Below are 15,336 nucleotides of genomic sequence, written 5' to 3' on the forward strand. Positions count from 1 at the left end.
CGCACAGCTGCAGTGCTGTGCGCTACCTCATGAAGACTGAGAAGTCTTCAGCCGCCGATTTCTGGACCTCTTCTCTCTTCAGCATCTGCAAGGGGGTCGGCGGCGCGGCTCCGGTGACCCATCCAGGCTGTACCTGTGATCGTCCCTCTGGAGCTAGTGTCCAGTAGCCTAAGAAGCCAATCCATCCTGCACGCAGGTGAGTTCACTTCTTCTCCCCTAAGTCCCTCGTTGCAGTGAGCCTGTTGCCAGCAGGACTCACTGAAAATAAAAAACCTAACAAAACTTTTACTCTAAGCAGCTCTTTAGGAGAGCCACCTAGATTGCACCCTTCTCGGCCGGGCACAAAAACCTAACTGAGGCTTGGAGGAGGGTCATAGGGGGAGGAGCCAGTGCACACCACCTGATCCTAAAGCTTTTACTTTTGTGCCCTGTCTCCTGCGGAGCCGCTATCCCCTTGGTCCTGACGGAGTCCCCAGCATCCACTTAGGACGTCAGATAAATTATGATGTCACATTGATGGGGCGGGACCACAGGCACCAAGAGCGATAGCACTGCTTGGGCAGAGTTACAGTCTGCAGGGTGAGGGCTCAGAGCGTCTTCTGAATGCTCTGGGTGTTTCTGCAGCACTCCACTACAAATGCAGGTGGGTGAGGAGGCCACGGTGCCGCACCCTGGATTCTGCACCCATGGCAGCAGAACCGCTCGCACTCCCCTAGTGACTGTGACACAGAGTTGTACACATTTTGAGATGCATAAGTCTGGTTTATTACTATTCATGATCCTCAGTGTGTGATTCCACCTGCCTTGCACTAGGTGCAATAGATACACCTCCTAGTAGGTATATATACGCTTAGGTGATGGTCTGCGTGGGCTGCATTTATATGCACATGCTCTTACTGAACTGGGCCTAAGGGGCACATTTATCAATATTTGCATTCGCAATGCGATCTGGGTGCGACATTAGCATCCAAAATCACACTGCAGAATTGTACTACCCAGATGTATTAAACAGCACACGTAGGGGACAGGTGCTCCGAAAAGAAGCCTATCCCTGCGATGTGTTCTCCCCAGTGACCACACATGCACAGTGGCCATTTCCGTGGAGGGTCCCAGAGATACCCGCTCCCAGTAATATTTACAAATTGTAGCCCATAGGCTACAACAGGCTAACGTCATCTTCATACGGCGTAGGCTGCGGGGGACAAACTCCGGAATTAGTGGAACTGACAGCATCGCATCCCACTTAGAAATATATATTGCTGATATCTGCTGCAGGTATCCGGTTGATAGGACGACAGGCAATAGGTCGACACCAAATGGTCAACACATGAAAAGGTCGGCAAGACTTTTTTAATTTTTTAAACTTTTTCATACTTTAGCATCCACGTGAATTAAGAATGGGAATAGTAACATGGCAAAGCAAGCCATGCGAGGAGGCACGGTACACTAATTGGGGTTCCACATGCTGAAAAGTAAAATTTTACACCAAAAAACTCACGTCGTCCTTTTCATGTGTCGACCATTTCCATGTCGACCTTTTGACCCTGCCAGCCTTTTCACCACATCAACCGTGTGCATGTCGACCAGTTGATGTTGACCTAGAAATTGTCGGCCTTTTGACTGTCGACTCACTGGCCCATAACCCTGCTGCGGCCCTCTGTCATAAATATGGGTGATACAAAATATTTGCGCCTATCCTCCAAAAACGGGTGCTTTCGCGGAATTTGCCGCAAATGGTTAATGGTACATGGGCCCCTAAGTGATGGGTGGTCTTCAGTATGCCGTCTGACGGGATCCCGGCGCACAGTATACCGGCGCCGGGATCCCGACAGCCGGCATACCGACACTTATTCTCCCTCGTGGGGGTCCACGACCCCCCTGGAGGGAGAATAAAATAGCCCCACAAGGGGCTCATTTGCGCTCGCCACACTGTCGGTAAGCCGGCGGTCGGGCTCCCGGCGATGGTATGCTGGTCGCCGGGAGCCCGACCGCCGGCATACCATAGTGAACCCCTAAGTGATGATGCCCATTTACATTCCCATTCCCATTCCTCCCATCCAGTCCTAAGTGCATAAGTCATCAGCATGACTTTGCAAACTAGTATAGGGTTGACTGTGTGGCAGCCCCTTTGCATAGGGAAATGTCTAACTGGACCTGTGGAAGTATATCAGCAGCCTGATCTGTGTGCAGCCATGGAGAACGGAACTTCTGGAGACGGAGACGGATTAAGGGGGGGGGACCTGGGGGTAAGTACCCTGGGCCTCCCTTTAAAAAATAAAAATATATATATTATGTCTCTCTCTTTCTCTCTCTCTCTCTCTCTATATATATATATATTATATATATATATATATGTGTATACATATGTATATACCATATATATATATACTGTATATATATATATATATATATATATATATATATATTTATATATACAAAAATGGTCGGACCGGCACTTCCTTGTGCAGAATATGCTGCTCCGGTGCCCTCTGGAATGATTAGCCACAATAGAGGAAAAAGACAGCGGCACTCAGAGACTTAAGAATCTAAATAGATGTATTAAACATGTGTCAAAAAAGGCACCAATGTTCACCTAGACAAAGGGGCGTTGGTGCCTTTTTTGACACCTGTTTAATACATCTATTTACAGTAGATTCTTAAGTCTCTGAGTGCCGCTGTCTTTTTCCTCTATTATACATTATATATATATATATATATAGAGAGAGAGAGAGGGAGAGAGAGAGAGAGAGAGACATATAGTATATAGACATATATATTTGAGTGTGTGTGTGTATATTATACTTTGTAGTGATTGAAGACATTATAATTTTAAGTTTAGATTTTAGGGCCCCCTGTCTTAAGTACCCCTGACCCCACCCCGAAGCCTTAATCCAGCTCTGTCTGGAGGAGAGGGCGGGCCATGTTGTCTTGCCTATTCTTCAATATCACCAGTGTTCTGCTTACTCAAACTCTAGATCATTGATCCCTATGGTAAAGCGTACACAACTTTCCAAAGACATGGGGAATGGAAAATAGATAGATTTTTTTTATTTTTTACATTAGCCATTCATCATTTTAAAAGCATGAACAAATCACTCTTACATGGAGTTTTAATAATAAATGTTTTCAGTCCTGGCACAAATGTAATAGCATCAGCTTTTCACAGAGGAAATGTCACCAACATGCTGGGATTTATTATGTAGCACTTAAAGTTTCTCTACTATCTACAAACACGTATTCCTATTCCTAAGGTGGTCCCTGTCCGCCACCAGAGCCAACATTGTGCAGGTGGAGGGGGACAATCACTAGCTGCCAGTGACTTTTTTATTTTTTCACTTAGAATTTTTTTATTTGCCTTCAAACTGGGAAGGGGAGGAGGCAATGTATGGATGCCCATAATGGCATGACCCTTACTGAAGATGAAGGGAGACAATGGGCCTGATTCAGGTGTGGTTGGTGTAGCTATCACTGCTGCTGTATTACAGAGGCCAGAAAATCTCCGTCCTACGATGGAGATCCCTGGCCTCTTCCCTCCCCCTAAACAGCAGTCACACATTTTGCCCCAGACGGCAGCAGACTGTCAATCACTGACAGACTGCTGCTATCCTGTGTCGTAGGACTCATCTGCACAGGCAGTGAGCGCTGCTGCATAAACAGAATCTAGGAATTCATAGAAAGGGTAGTGGATAAGTGGAACAGCCTCCCATCAGAGGTGGTAGATTCTAAGACAGTACAGCAATTTAAACATGCTTAGGATAGGCATATGAATAGCCTTACAATGAACAGGATCAAAAAGGGTTGAGATTACCTAAAAGATAGAAAAGGGGGCAGATTAGTTGGGCCATGTGGTTCTTATCTGCTGTCAAATTCTATTTTTCTATGTTTCTATGGCAAGATAAGTTCTGTTCCAGGGCCGTAACTACATGTGTGCCAGGTGTGCCTGGCACACAGAACAGTCACCCTGAGGGCGCAACTGTCCACATCCCCGTTCCACGGCATTGTAATGAGTCAAACTGACTCATTACAAGCCGCCTGAGAGAGGAGAGGAGCAGCAGCTCTGGAGGCAGGGGAAAAGGAGGAGGGGTACTCGAAAGCCGCAGCAGCGCACTGTAATTTGTGGCGGTGCCGCTGCAGATGTCCCTCTCCTTCCACCTAGGCTGGCTGCCGCTGTGAATGCTGGGATGAGCTTCCCTCATCACAGCATTCACATCGGCGGCGGCGGCCAGCCTATGTGGAAGGAGAGGGACAGCTGCAGTGGCGCCGCCACCAATTACAGTGCGCTGCTGTGGCTCCCGAGTCCCGCCCCCCCTCCTTCTTCTCTGCCCGGGATCTGCCTGACTGCCTGCACTGAGGAGCCTGACTGCCTGAGCCAGCGGGGAGAGAGTAAGTCTATCTTTCTATCTACCTACCTATCTGTCTATTTGTTCAGGGCCATAACTATGTGGCAGACAATGCATATTCCTGTTTTAATGTGTTAAAAGGTGGACTCTGTCTGCCGCAATGTGTAAAAAGGGGATGCTGTCTGCCATAATGTGTACAAAGGGGACTCTACCTGCCGTAATGTGTAAAAGGGGCTCTACCTGGTGTAGTGGCGCTACTGTGCGGTGTAATTTGAATGATGGAGACTACTGTGCACCGTAGTATGAATTGGTATTATTTTGTGGCCACACTCCTTCCCCATGAAGCCACGCCCCTATTTTTTACGCACGCCTACAGTGCGCCCCTATTTTACATAAGAAGGGGGGGGAGGCGCCTATGCAGTTTCTTGCACACAACACTATAATGTCTAGTTACGGCACTGTTCTGTTCATTTTATAACAGGGCATTAATACTATTGCTGTGCATTATGCTGAGTTTTTCTGCTACGCATGTTCCATTCAGTAATATCGTCATTACTACTACAGGTGATATAATATTGATGGCCACTACGGCTACCGATGGCGTGATAACAGACACTACTGGTGGTGTAACACTGCACCATGCTACTACCGGTGGCATAGGACTGGCTAGTATTACTGCAACTATTGGTCATTTTTCCAATAGGGACATAAGACATATGTCTCGTGGGGAGTGGCATGACTAAATTGGTCCCAGAGAAAGCCCACGCTATGATGCCCCTTCCCAAATTTTGTTTATTTATATATATATATATATATATATATATATATAGAGAGAGAGAGAGATAGATATATATAGATATATAGACACACACACACATTTGCAAAACACTGCAAGAAAATGAAGTTGGTCACAAAGCCTCTCTATACAACACATTCTTGCACTTAACTTGAGAGCTCACTGTTATTCAGTTACAATACCCTTTATTAAATAACACATTTCAATATACTGCCATACCCAAGATTCAAGCTTATAACCTGTTGCATTCCAATCAAACACCCTACTCACACACATCCAATCTCTTGCAGCCACACACTACATAGATCTGCACAGTCGCAATGCTGATAATTTTTCACAAAGTACAAGGTAAGCTTCAAATAGAATTCTCTAGCTTTCTATGTAAGAGCAGAAAGTTCAATGAATAGAGTGTCTGAATGTAATGTCAAAGGCAATGGGTTTGAATCCCGGGTATGTCAACATCTTGAAATGTAATAAAGGACAGTGTGACTGAATAACAGAGCTATCAAGTTAAGTTCATGAATGTTGTATAGGAATAAGCGATGGGAGACAGGGGCAGTCAGAAGATGCTGGGCTTCAAAAATAGGGAAAGCTGCAAGGTAAAGTAATTAAAACAGATAATTGACAAGTGCCGCCAACCGCGACCCTATCCTGCAGTGCTATGTGCGGTGGCTCACTCTGCACACACCTAGTTACGGCCCTGGTCACTGGTTCCTGGTGAATTACAGACAAATATTGGTGCAGGTTGCAATATGGCTGGCCCCACCAGTAAGTGTATTCAGATTGAATTCTAGTCATACTAGTGAGAAGGTGCCAAATGTTATGTCCACAGAGTCAATGAAGAAGTAGAACAGGCTTAATATGATCTACTCCTTAAGCTTTCTATATATAATGCTTAAGATGCATCCATTGTACATTCAGCTAAAGCAAGATTGGAGAGAGAAGAGCTTTCACTACAACGTATACTGGAATGGACCATGTCTGATATTCCATCTAAGTGGCTGCAGCACTGGCGAATGCTTTCTCTTTTGTCCCTTTTGTCATTATCATCATCATCATCATCATCAACAACAACAACAACCTGGGGCCTCCTGACCTAATGCAATTCACTAGAAGTTTGAACTAAAAGCTCTATTATAAGATACAAACTTTGCAGGGTTAGGGAGCACATTGTACAGTGATTACAGAAACATAGCTTGCAGAAGGGTTTACATAGTAAGTGATTAAAGAGTTAATTAAAACCACTGAATCCAAAATGTTTGCAGCTCTTCTCTAAATGCAGCCACTAATCTCTATCATAGGCCTTCTCTTCATTCACACTGAGTAACAGATAAGGCCTTGGACAGCTTGTGCTAGAAAGAATTCTTAAATAATTTTAAATTAAAATCTTTAAACTTTATCAATCTTGTATGTTACTTACAATTTCATGAAAGCGTTTTTTTAAAGGAACAGATATTAGTGCCAGGGTAGACTAAGGTTATTTAAATTTAACACATAACATATAGAGATTATGCGGCTTTTCAATATATTCTTCCTCAAGGTGAAACTACTGTGTTGCCTGTCCGCGTACTCTGAGTATTGTCTCTAAGTAAGTTCCTTAGCCAGGACTTCTCAGCACTATAAACCAAAGAAGAAGACTGTAATCTGCACTGTACAATAAGATACCTAACAACATTTACAAATATCAAATTAAGACAAAATAGGCCCGTCCCAAAAAGGCCCATTTATATGCCGAAATCTGCTAATCTAACTTGTCCCACAAAAATAGGGACAATTACAGTAAACAGTGCACTCTATGATGCATGCCTATCTCACACGGCGAATGGCTAATACTTGTCATGCTTCCCTCCTCTTCCTTCATCACTTCTGAGGTAGGAAAATGGGGAACCGGTCCAGATCCCAGCAGTCAAAATACCGACGCTGGAATCCCGACACTACCCGGAATTCCATCACTGGGAAACAGCGATCATTATATGGTCACTTTTGACATCAGTTTCAAGAAAAATAGCTATAAGGGAGCAACCAAAACATTAAATTTTAGAAAAGCTAACTTCAATATGCTGAGACAGGCACTAAACGGCATTGACTGGGATGAGTTGATTCATGGCAAGGACACTTCGGAAATGTGGGATACTTTAAAAGGGTTGCTTGAAAGCAATATTCACAAATTCATTCCAATGAGCAGTAAACGCAGGAGTATTAAGCACAAACCAATGTGGCTTAATAAGGAGGTCAAAGAAGCAATGGCTAATAAGAGGCGTGCTTTTAAAACATTTAAATCTAATAGAGGGGAGGAGTCATTCCAGTTTTACAAGGAATGCAATAAAAATAAGAATTTACTTACCGATAATTCTATTTCTCGGAGTCCGTAGTGGATGCTGGGGTTCCTGAAAGGACCATGGGGAATAGCGGCTCCGCAGGAGACAGGGCACAAAAAAGTAAAGCTTTACTAGGTCAGGTGGTGTGCACTGGCTCCTCCCCCTATGACCCTCCTCCAGACTCCAGTTAGGTACTGTGCCCGGACGAGCATACACAATAAGGGAGGCATTTTGAATCCCGGGTAAGACTCATACCAGCCACACCAATCACACCGTACAACTTGTGATCTAAACCCAGTTAACAGTATGACAACAGAAAGGGCCTCTTAAAGATGGCTCCTTAACAATAACCCGAATTAGTTAACAATAACTATGTACAAGTATTGCAGACAATCCGCACTTGGGATGGGCGCCCAGCATCCACTACGGACTCCGAGAAATAGAATTATCGGTAAGTAAATTCTTATTTTCTCTATCGTCCTAAGTGGATGCTGGGGTTCCTGAAAGGACCATGGGGATTATACCAAAGCTCCCAAACGGGCGGGAGAGTGCGGATGACTCTGCAGCACCGAATGAGAGAACTCCAGGTCCTCCTTTGCCAGGGTATCAAATTTGTAAAATTTTACAAACGTGTTCTCCCCCGACCACGTAGCTGCTCGGCAGAGTTGTAATGCCGAGACCCCTCGGGCAGCCGCCCAAGATGAGCCCACCTTCCTTGTGGAGTGGGCTTTTACAGTTTTAGGCTGTGGCAGGCCTGCCACAGAATGTGCAAGTTGAATTGTGTTACAAATCCAACGAGCAATCGACTGCTTAGAAGCAGGTGCGCCCAACTTGTTGGGTGCATACAATATAAACAGCGAGTCAGATTTTCTGACTCCAGCCGTCCTTGCAATGTATATTTTTAAGGCTCTGACAACGTCCAACAACTTGGAGTCCTCCAAGTCGCTAGTGGCCGCAGGCACCACAATAGGTTGGTTCAGATGAAATGCTGATACCACTTTAGGGAGAAAATGCGGACGAGTCCGCAGTTCTGCCCTATCCGAATGGAAGATTAGATAAGGACTTTTATAAGATAAAGCCGCCAATTCAGATACTCTCCTGGCAGAGGCCAGGGCTAGTAACATAGTCACTTTCAATGTGAGATATTTCAAATCCACCTTTTTCAATGGTTCAAACCAATGGGATTTGAGGAAATCTAAAACTACATTTAGATCCCACGGTGCCACCGGAGGCACCACAGGAGGCTGTATATGCAGTACTCCCTTGACAAAAGTCTGGACCTCAGGGACAGAGGCCAATTCTTTTTGGAAGAATATTGACAGGGCCGAAATTTGAACCTTAATGGATCCCAATTTGAGACCCATAGATAATCCTGATTGCAGGAAATGTAGGAAACGACCCAGTTGGAATTCCTCCGTCGGAACCCTCCGATCCTCGCACCACGCTACATATTTTCGCCAAATGCGGTGATAATGTTTCACGGTGACTTCCTTCCGTGCCTTAATCAAGGTAGGAATGACTTCTTCTGGAATGCCTTTCCCTTTTAGGATCTGGCGTTCAACCGCCATGCCGTCAAACGCAGCCGCGGTAAGTCTTGAAAAAGACAGGGACCCTGCTGTAGCAGGTCCCTTCTCAGAGGTAGAGGCCACGGTTCGTCCGTGAGCATCTCTTGAAGTTCCGGATACCAAGTCCTTCTCGGCCAATCCGGAACCACTAGTATTGTTCTTACTCTTCTTTGCCGTATGATCTTCAATACCTTTGGTATGAGCGGCAGAGGAGGAAACACATACACTGACTGGTACACCCAAGGAGTTACCAGTGCGTCCACAGCTATTGCCTGTGGATCTCTTGACCTGGCGCAATATTTGTCCAGTTTCTTGTTGAGGCGAGACGCCATCATGTCTACAATTGGTCTTTCCCAACGGTCTATTAACATGTTGAAGACTTCTGGATGTAGACCCCACTCTCCCGGATGAAGATCGTGTCTGCTGAGGAAGTCTGCTTCCCAGTTGTCCACGCCCGGGATGAACACTGCTGACAGTGCTATCACGTGATTCTCCGCCCAGCGAAGAATCTTGGCAGCTTCTGCCATTGCACTCCTGCTTCTTGTGCCGCCCTGCCTGTTTACATGGGCGACCGCCGTGATGTTGTCCGACTGAATCAACACCGGCTTTCCTTGCAGGAGAAGTTCCGCCTGGCTTAGAGCATTGTAGATTGCTCTTAGTTCCAGAATGTTTATGTGAAGAGACTTTTCCAGACTCGTCCATACTCCCTGGAAGTTTCTTCCTTGTGTGACTGCTCCCCAGCCTCTCAGGCTGGCGTCCGTGGTCACCAGGATCCAATCCTGAATGCCGAATCTGCGGCCTTCTAATAGGTGAGCCTTCTGCAACCACCACAGAAGTGACACCCTTGTCTTTGGTGACAGGGTTATTCGCAGGTGCATCTGCAGATGCGACCCTGACCATTTGTCCAACAGATCCCTTTGGAATATTCTTGCATGGAATCTGCCGAATGGAATTGCTTCGTAAGAAGCCACCATTTTTCCCAGGACTCTTGTGCATTGATGTACTGACACTTTTCCTGGTTTTAGGAGGTTCCTGACCAGATCGGATAACTCCTTGGCTTTTTCCTCTGGAAGGAAAACCTTTTTCTGAACCGTGTCCAGAATCATTCCTAGGAACAGCAGACGAGTTGTCGGGATTAAATGGGATTTTGGAATATTCAGAATCCACCCGTGTTGTCTTAGCACCTCTTGAGATAGTGCTAAAGCTGTCTCCAGCTGTTCTCTGGACCTTGCCCTTATTAGGAGATCGTCCAAGTATGGGATAACTAATACGCCTTTTCTTCGAAGAAGAATCATCATCTCGGCCATTACCTTGGTAAAGACCCGAGGCGCCGTGGACAATCCGAACGGCAGCGTCTGAAACTGATAGTGACAGTTTTGAACAATGAACCTGAGGTACCCCTGGTGTGCGGGGTAAATCGGAACGTGTAGATACGCATCCTTGATGTCCAAGGATACCATAAAGTCCCCTTCTTCCAGGTTCGCTATCACTGCTCTGAGTGACTCCATCTTGAACTTGAACTTTTTTATGTAGAGGTTCAAGGACTTCAGATTTAGAATAGGCCTTACCGAGCCATCCGGCTTCGGTACCACAAATAGAGTGGAATAATACCCCTTTCCTTGTTGTAATAGGGGTACTTTGACTATCACCTGCTGAGCGTACAGCTTGTGAATGGCTTCCAACACCCTCTCCCTTTCGGAAGAGACGGTTGGTAAGGCAGACTTCAGGAAACGATGAGGAGGATCCGTCTCTAATTCCAACCTGTACCCCTGAGATATTATCTGCAGGATCCAGGGGTCTACCTGCGAGTGAGCCCACTGCGCGCTGTAATTTTTGAGACGGCCCCCCACTGTCCCCGAGTCCGCTTGAGAGGCCCCAGCGTCATGCTGAGGTTTTTGCAGGAGCCGGGGAGGGCTTCTGTTCCTGGGAAGGAGCTGCCTGTTGGTGTCTCTTCCCTCTTCCTCTGCCTCGTGGCAGGTACGACAAGCCCTTTGCTCTCTTATTTTTGTAGGAGCGAAAAGGCTGCGGTTGAAAGGTCGGTGCCTTTCTCTGTTGGGGAGTGACTTGAGGTAAAAAAGTGGATTTCCCGGCAGTAGCCGTGGCCACCAAGTCTGATAGACCAACTCCAAATAACTCCTCCCCTTTATACGGCAAAACCTCCATGTGACGTTTTGAATCCGCATCGCCTGTCCACTGTCGTGTCCATAAGGCTCTTCTGGCTGAAATGGACATAGCACTCACCCGAGATGCCAGTGTGCAAATATCCCTCTGTGCATCACGCATATAGATAAATGCATCCTTTATTTGTTCTAACGACAGTAAAACATTGTCCCTATCTAGGGTATCAATATTTTCAATCAGGGATTCTGACCAAACTACTCCAGCACTGCACATCCAGGCAGTTGCTATAGCTGGTCGTAGTATAACACCTGCATGTGTGTATATATTCTTTTGAATAACTTCCATCTTTCTATCTGATGGATCCTTAAGTGCGGCCGTCTCAGGAGAGGGTAACGCCACTTGTTTGGATAAGCGTGTGAGCGCCTTGTCCACCTTAGGGGGTGTTTCCCAGCGCGCCCTAACCTCTGGCGGGAAAGGGTATAATGCCAATAACTTTTTTGAAATTATCAACTTTTTATCAGGAGCAACCCACGCTTCATCACACACGTCATTTAATTCTTCTGATTCAGGAAAAACTGTTTGTAGTTTTTTCACACCATACATAATACCCTGTTTTACGGTATCTGTAGTATCAGCTAAATGTAACGTCTCCTTCATTGCCAAAATCATATAACGTGTGGCCCTACTGGAAAATACGTTTGAATTTCTACCGTCGTCACTGGAATCAGTGCCCGTGTCTGGGTCTGTGTCGACCGACTGAGGCAAAGGGCGTTTTACAGCCCCTGACGGTGTTTGAGGCGCCTGGACAGGCATTAATTGATTGTCCGGCCGCCTCATGTCCTCAACTGACTGTTTAAGGGAAGATAAACCATCACGTAATTCCACAAATAAAGGCATCCATTCTGGTGTCGACCCCCTGGGGGGTGACATCTGCATATTTGGCAATTGCTCCGCCTCCACACCAATATCGTCCTCATACATGTCGACACCACGTACCGACACACACCGCAAACTCACAGGGAATGCTCTAATGAAGACAGGACCCACTAGCCCTTTTGGGGAGACAGAGGGAGAGTCTGCCAGCACACACCACAAAGCGCTATATATACAAGGGATATCCTTATATTAAGTGCTCCCTTATAGCTGCTTTAATATATATATATATATCCATTAATGTGCCCCCCCTCTCTGTTTTACCCTGTTTCTGTAGTGCAGTGCAGGGGAGAGACCTGGGAGCCGTTCTGACCAGCGGAGCTGTGACAGAAAATGGCGCCGTGTGCTGAGGAGATAGGCCCCGCCCCTTTTTCGGCGGGTTCTTCTCCCGCTATTTTTCCAGTCAGGCAGGGGTTAAATATCTCCATATAGCCCCTATGGGCTATATGTGAGGTATTTTTAGCCTTGTATAAGGTTTATATTTGCCTCTCAGAGCGCCCCCCCCCAGCGCTCTGCACCCTCAGTGACTGCCCAGTGAAGTGTGCTGAGAGGAAAATGGCGCACAGCTGCAGTGCTGTGCGCTACCTTATGAAGACTGAGGAGTCTTCAGCCGCCGGTTTCCGGACCTCTTCACGCTTCAGCATCTGCAAGGGGGTCGGCGGCGCGGCTCCGGGACCGGACTCCACGGCTGGGCCTGTGTTCGATCCCTCTGGAGCTAATGGTGTCCAGTAGCCAAGCAGCAAATCCACTCTGCATGCAGGTGAGTTTACTACTTTCCCCCTAAGTCCCACGTTGCAGTGATCCTGTTGCCAGCAGGACTCACTGTAAAGAAAAAAACCTAAACTAAACTTTCTCTAAGCAGCTCTTTAGGAGAGCCACCTAGATTGCACCCTTCTCGTTCGGGCACAAAATCTAACTGGAGTCTGGAGGAGGGTCATAGGGGGAGGAGCCAGTGCACACCACCTGACCTAGTAAAGCTTTACTTTTTTGTGCCCTGTCTCCTGCGGAGCCGCTATTCCCCATGGTCCTTTCAGGAACCCCAGCATCCACTTAGGACGATAGAGAAAGATGCAAAAAAGTAATAAGAGCTGCTAAAATTGCAAACAAAAGCAAATTGCTATTGAGAGTAAAACCAATCCTAAAAAGTTTTATAAATATATAAACAGTAATAGGTTGAAGGAGGAGAACATCGGCCCATTAGGGGATGAATTGGGATCCTTGACAAACGATGACAAATTAAAATAGGAAATATTGAACAATTTTTTTTTGTCAGTATTCACCAGGGAGGATGCACAGGTGACAGTAGTGCTTAACGACAGTGAATGTAATGACTCTTGGCTAGATATCTGTTTAAGTGAGGAAGTAGTCCTGGAGAGAATAAGCAAAATAAATATTAATAAATCACCAGGCACAGACGGTTTTCATCCGAGGGTTATTATGGAGCTTAGGACACAGCTAGCAAAACCCCTATACCTGATTTTCAATAGTTCGATTAGATCAGGCATGGTACCAAAGGATTGGCGCATAGCTGAGGTAGTGCCTTTATTTAAAAAGGGAACTAAAAATAATCCTGGAAACTATAGACCAGTTAGTTTAACCTCTATATTGGGTAAAATATTAGAAGGCATTTTGAGGGATAGCATAGAGGAGCACCTACATGCAACTAAGTTTATTACTAAAAGTCAACATGGGTTTGTAAGGAACAGATCATGTCAAACCAACTTAATTAGCTTCTACGAGGTAGTGAGCAAGAATCTTGACCATGGAAAAGCAGTGGACGTGGTTTACTTAGATTTTGCAAAAGCCTTTGATACAGTGCCACATAGGAGACTGGTCCACAAATTAAGGGAACTTGGCCTAGGAAATACTATTTGTACTTGGATAGGTAATTGGTTGGATAACAGGGAACAACGAGTAGTGGTAAATGGGATGTTCTCCAGCTGGGCACCAGTAGTCAGTGGAATACCACAAGGGTCTGTTCTTGGCCCACTGCTGTTCATTATATTTATCAATGATCTAGGAATAGGCCTGGAAAGCACAGTGTCAATCTTTGCAGACGACACAAAACTGTGTAAGGTAATTAACTCAGAAACCGATGTGGAGTCTCTACAGAATGACTTAGTTAAACTGGAATTCTGGGCGTCTAAATGGAAAATGAGGTTCAACATAGAAAAATGCAAAGTTATGCATTTTGGGACAAAAAACACACTTGCATCCTACACTCTACATGGAGAAAATCTAGGGGTAACTATGGTGGAAAAAGATTTGGGGGTGCTCATAGATAATAGGCTTAGTAACAGTACACAATGCCAAACTGCAGCAAAAAAGGCAAGTAAAGTGCTTGCGTGCATTAAACGGGGCATTGAGACCAAGGATGAGGATGTAATCCTGCCGTTGTACAAATCATTGGTACGCCCGCACCTGGAATATTGCGTTCAGTTCTGGGCCCCATATTACAAAAAGGATATCGGGGAACTAGAAAGAGTTCAAAGACGAGCTACTAAATTGATTAAAGGGTTAGAGACACTGGAATATGAGGAGAGGCTTACTAAATTAAATATGTATACACTAAAAAAGAGGAGACTAAGCGGAGACATTATTAATATCTTCAAATATGTAAAGGGGCATTGCACGGAGCTAGCAACGGATTTGTTTATTAAAATAACTCTGTATAGGAGTATAGGACGCATGGGCACTCACTGAGGCTAGAAGAGAGAAAATTCCGTACGCAACGTAGGGAAGGGTTCTTCTCCGTAAGGGGAATAAAGATTTGGAAGTCACTGCCGGAGGAAGTAGTAATGGTAGACTCTGTAAATGCATTTAAAAATGGATTAGACAAATTTCTAACAGGAAAACGTATCAAGGGCTTTAGCATTTAGCATATTGACATTAAAATTATCTGGGAGTGGTAGGAATCATTGCTGTAAATCAGCACTAAACCATTACTTCAGCATGCACATTATAATATGAACAGATTAATGCAGAATACAGGTTGAACCCGATGGGCATTTTGCCTCTTTTCAACCTCACTGACTATGTAACTATGATGCCAACATTCATCACTGTCCCGGCCCTGGGATACCGAATGATGCTTTTACGACCCGCTGAAGAGGTAAGCCAGGGGGTGGGGGTGGAGATTACTGTAGGTTAGGGTTAGGCAGCAGGGGGGGGGGGGGGGGGGGCGGTGTTGGAAGGTTTAGGGATAGGCTGCAGCAGGGAGGGTTACGATTAGGCTGCAGGGGGTGTGGGTGGAGGCAGGGTTA

The 15,336-nt window shown here is 45.7% G+C and overlaps 1 protein-coding gene across 4 annotated transcripts in view; it reads right to left on the minus strand.

Moving 5' to 3' along the window:
- CFAP20DC (CFAP20 domain containing) overlaps positions 1 to 15,336 on the minus strand; it is an 852,126-nt gene that overhangs the window by 237,891 nt on the left and 598,899 nt on the right. For 3 of the 4 annotated variants that reach the window (XM_063940898.1, XM_063940895.1, XM_063940897.1), the window contains one exon: positions 14,774 to 14,881. The exons of the other annotated variant lie outside the window; for it this stretch is intronic. In XM_063940898.1, the coding sequence (XP_063796968.1) occupies positions 14,774 to 14,881 (108 nt within the window). The remainder of the gene's footprint in view (positions 1 to 14,773; positions 14,882 to 15,336) is intronic. 4 annotated transcript variants of the gene reach the window in all.

This window comes from Pseudophryne corroboree, chromosome 9 (genome assembly GCF_028390025.1).
Source record: "Pseudophryne corroboree isolate aPseCor3 chromosome 9, aPseCor3.hap2, whole genome shotgun sequence".
NCBI lineage: Eukaryota > Metazoa > Chordata > Amphibia > Anura > Myobatrachidae > Pseudophryne > Pseudophryne corroboree.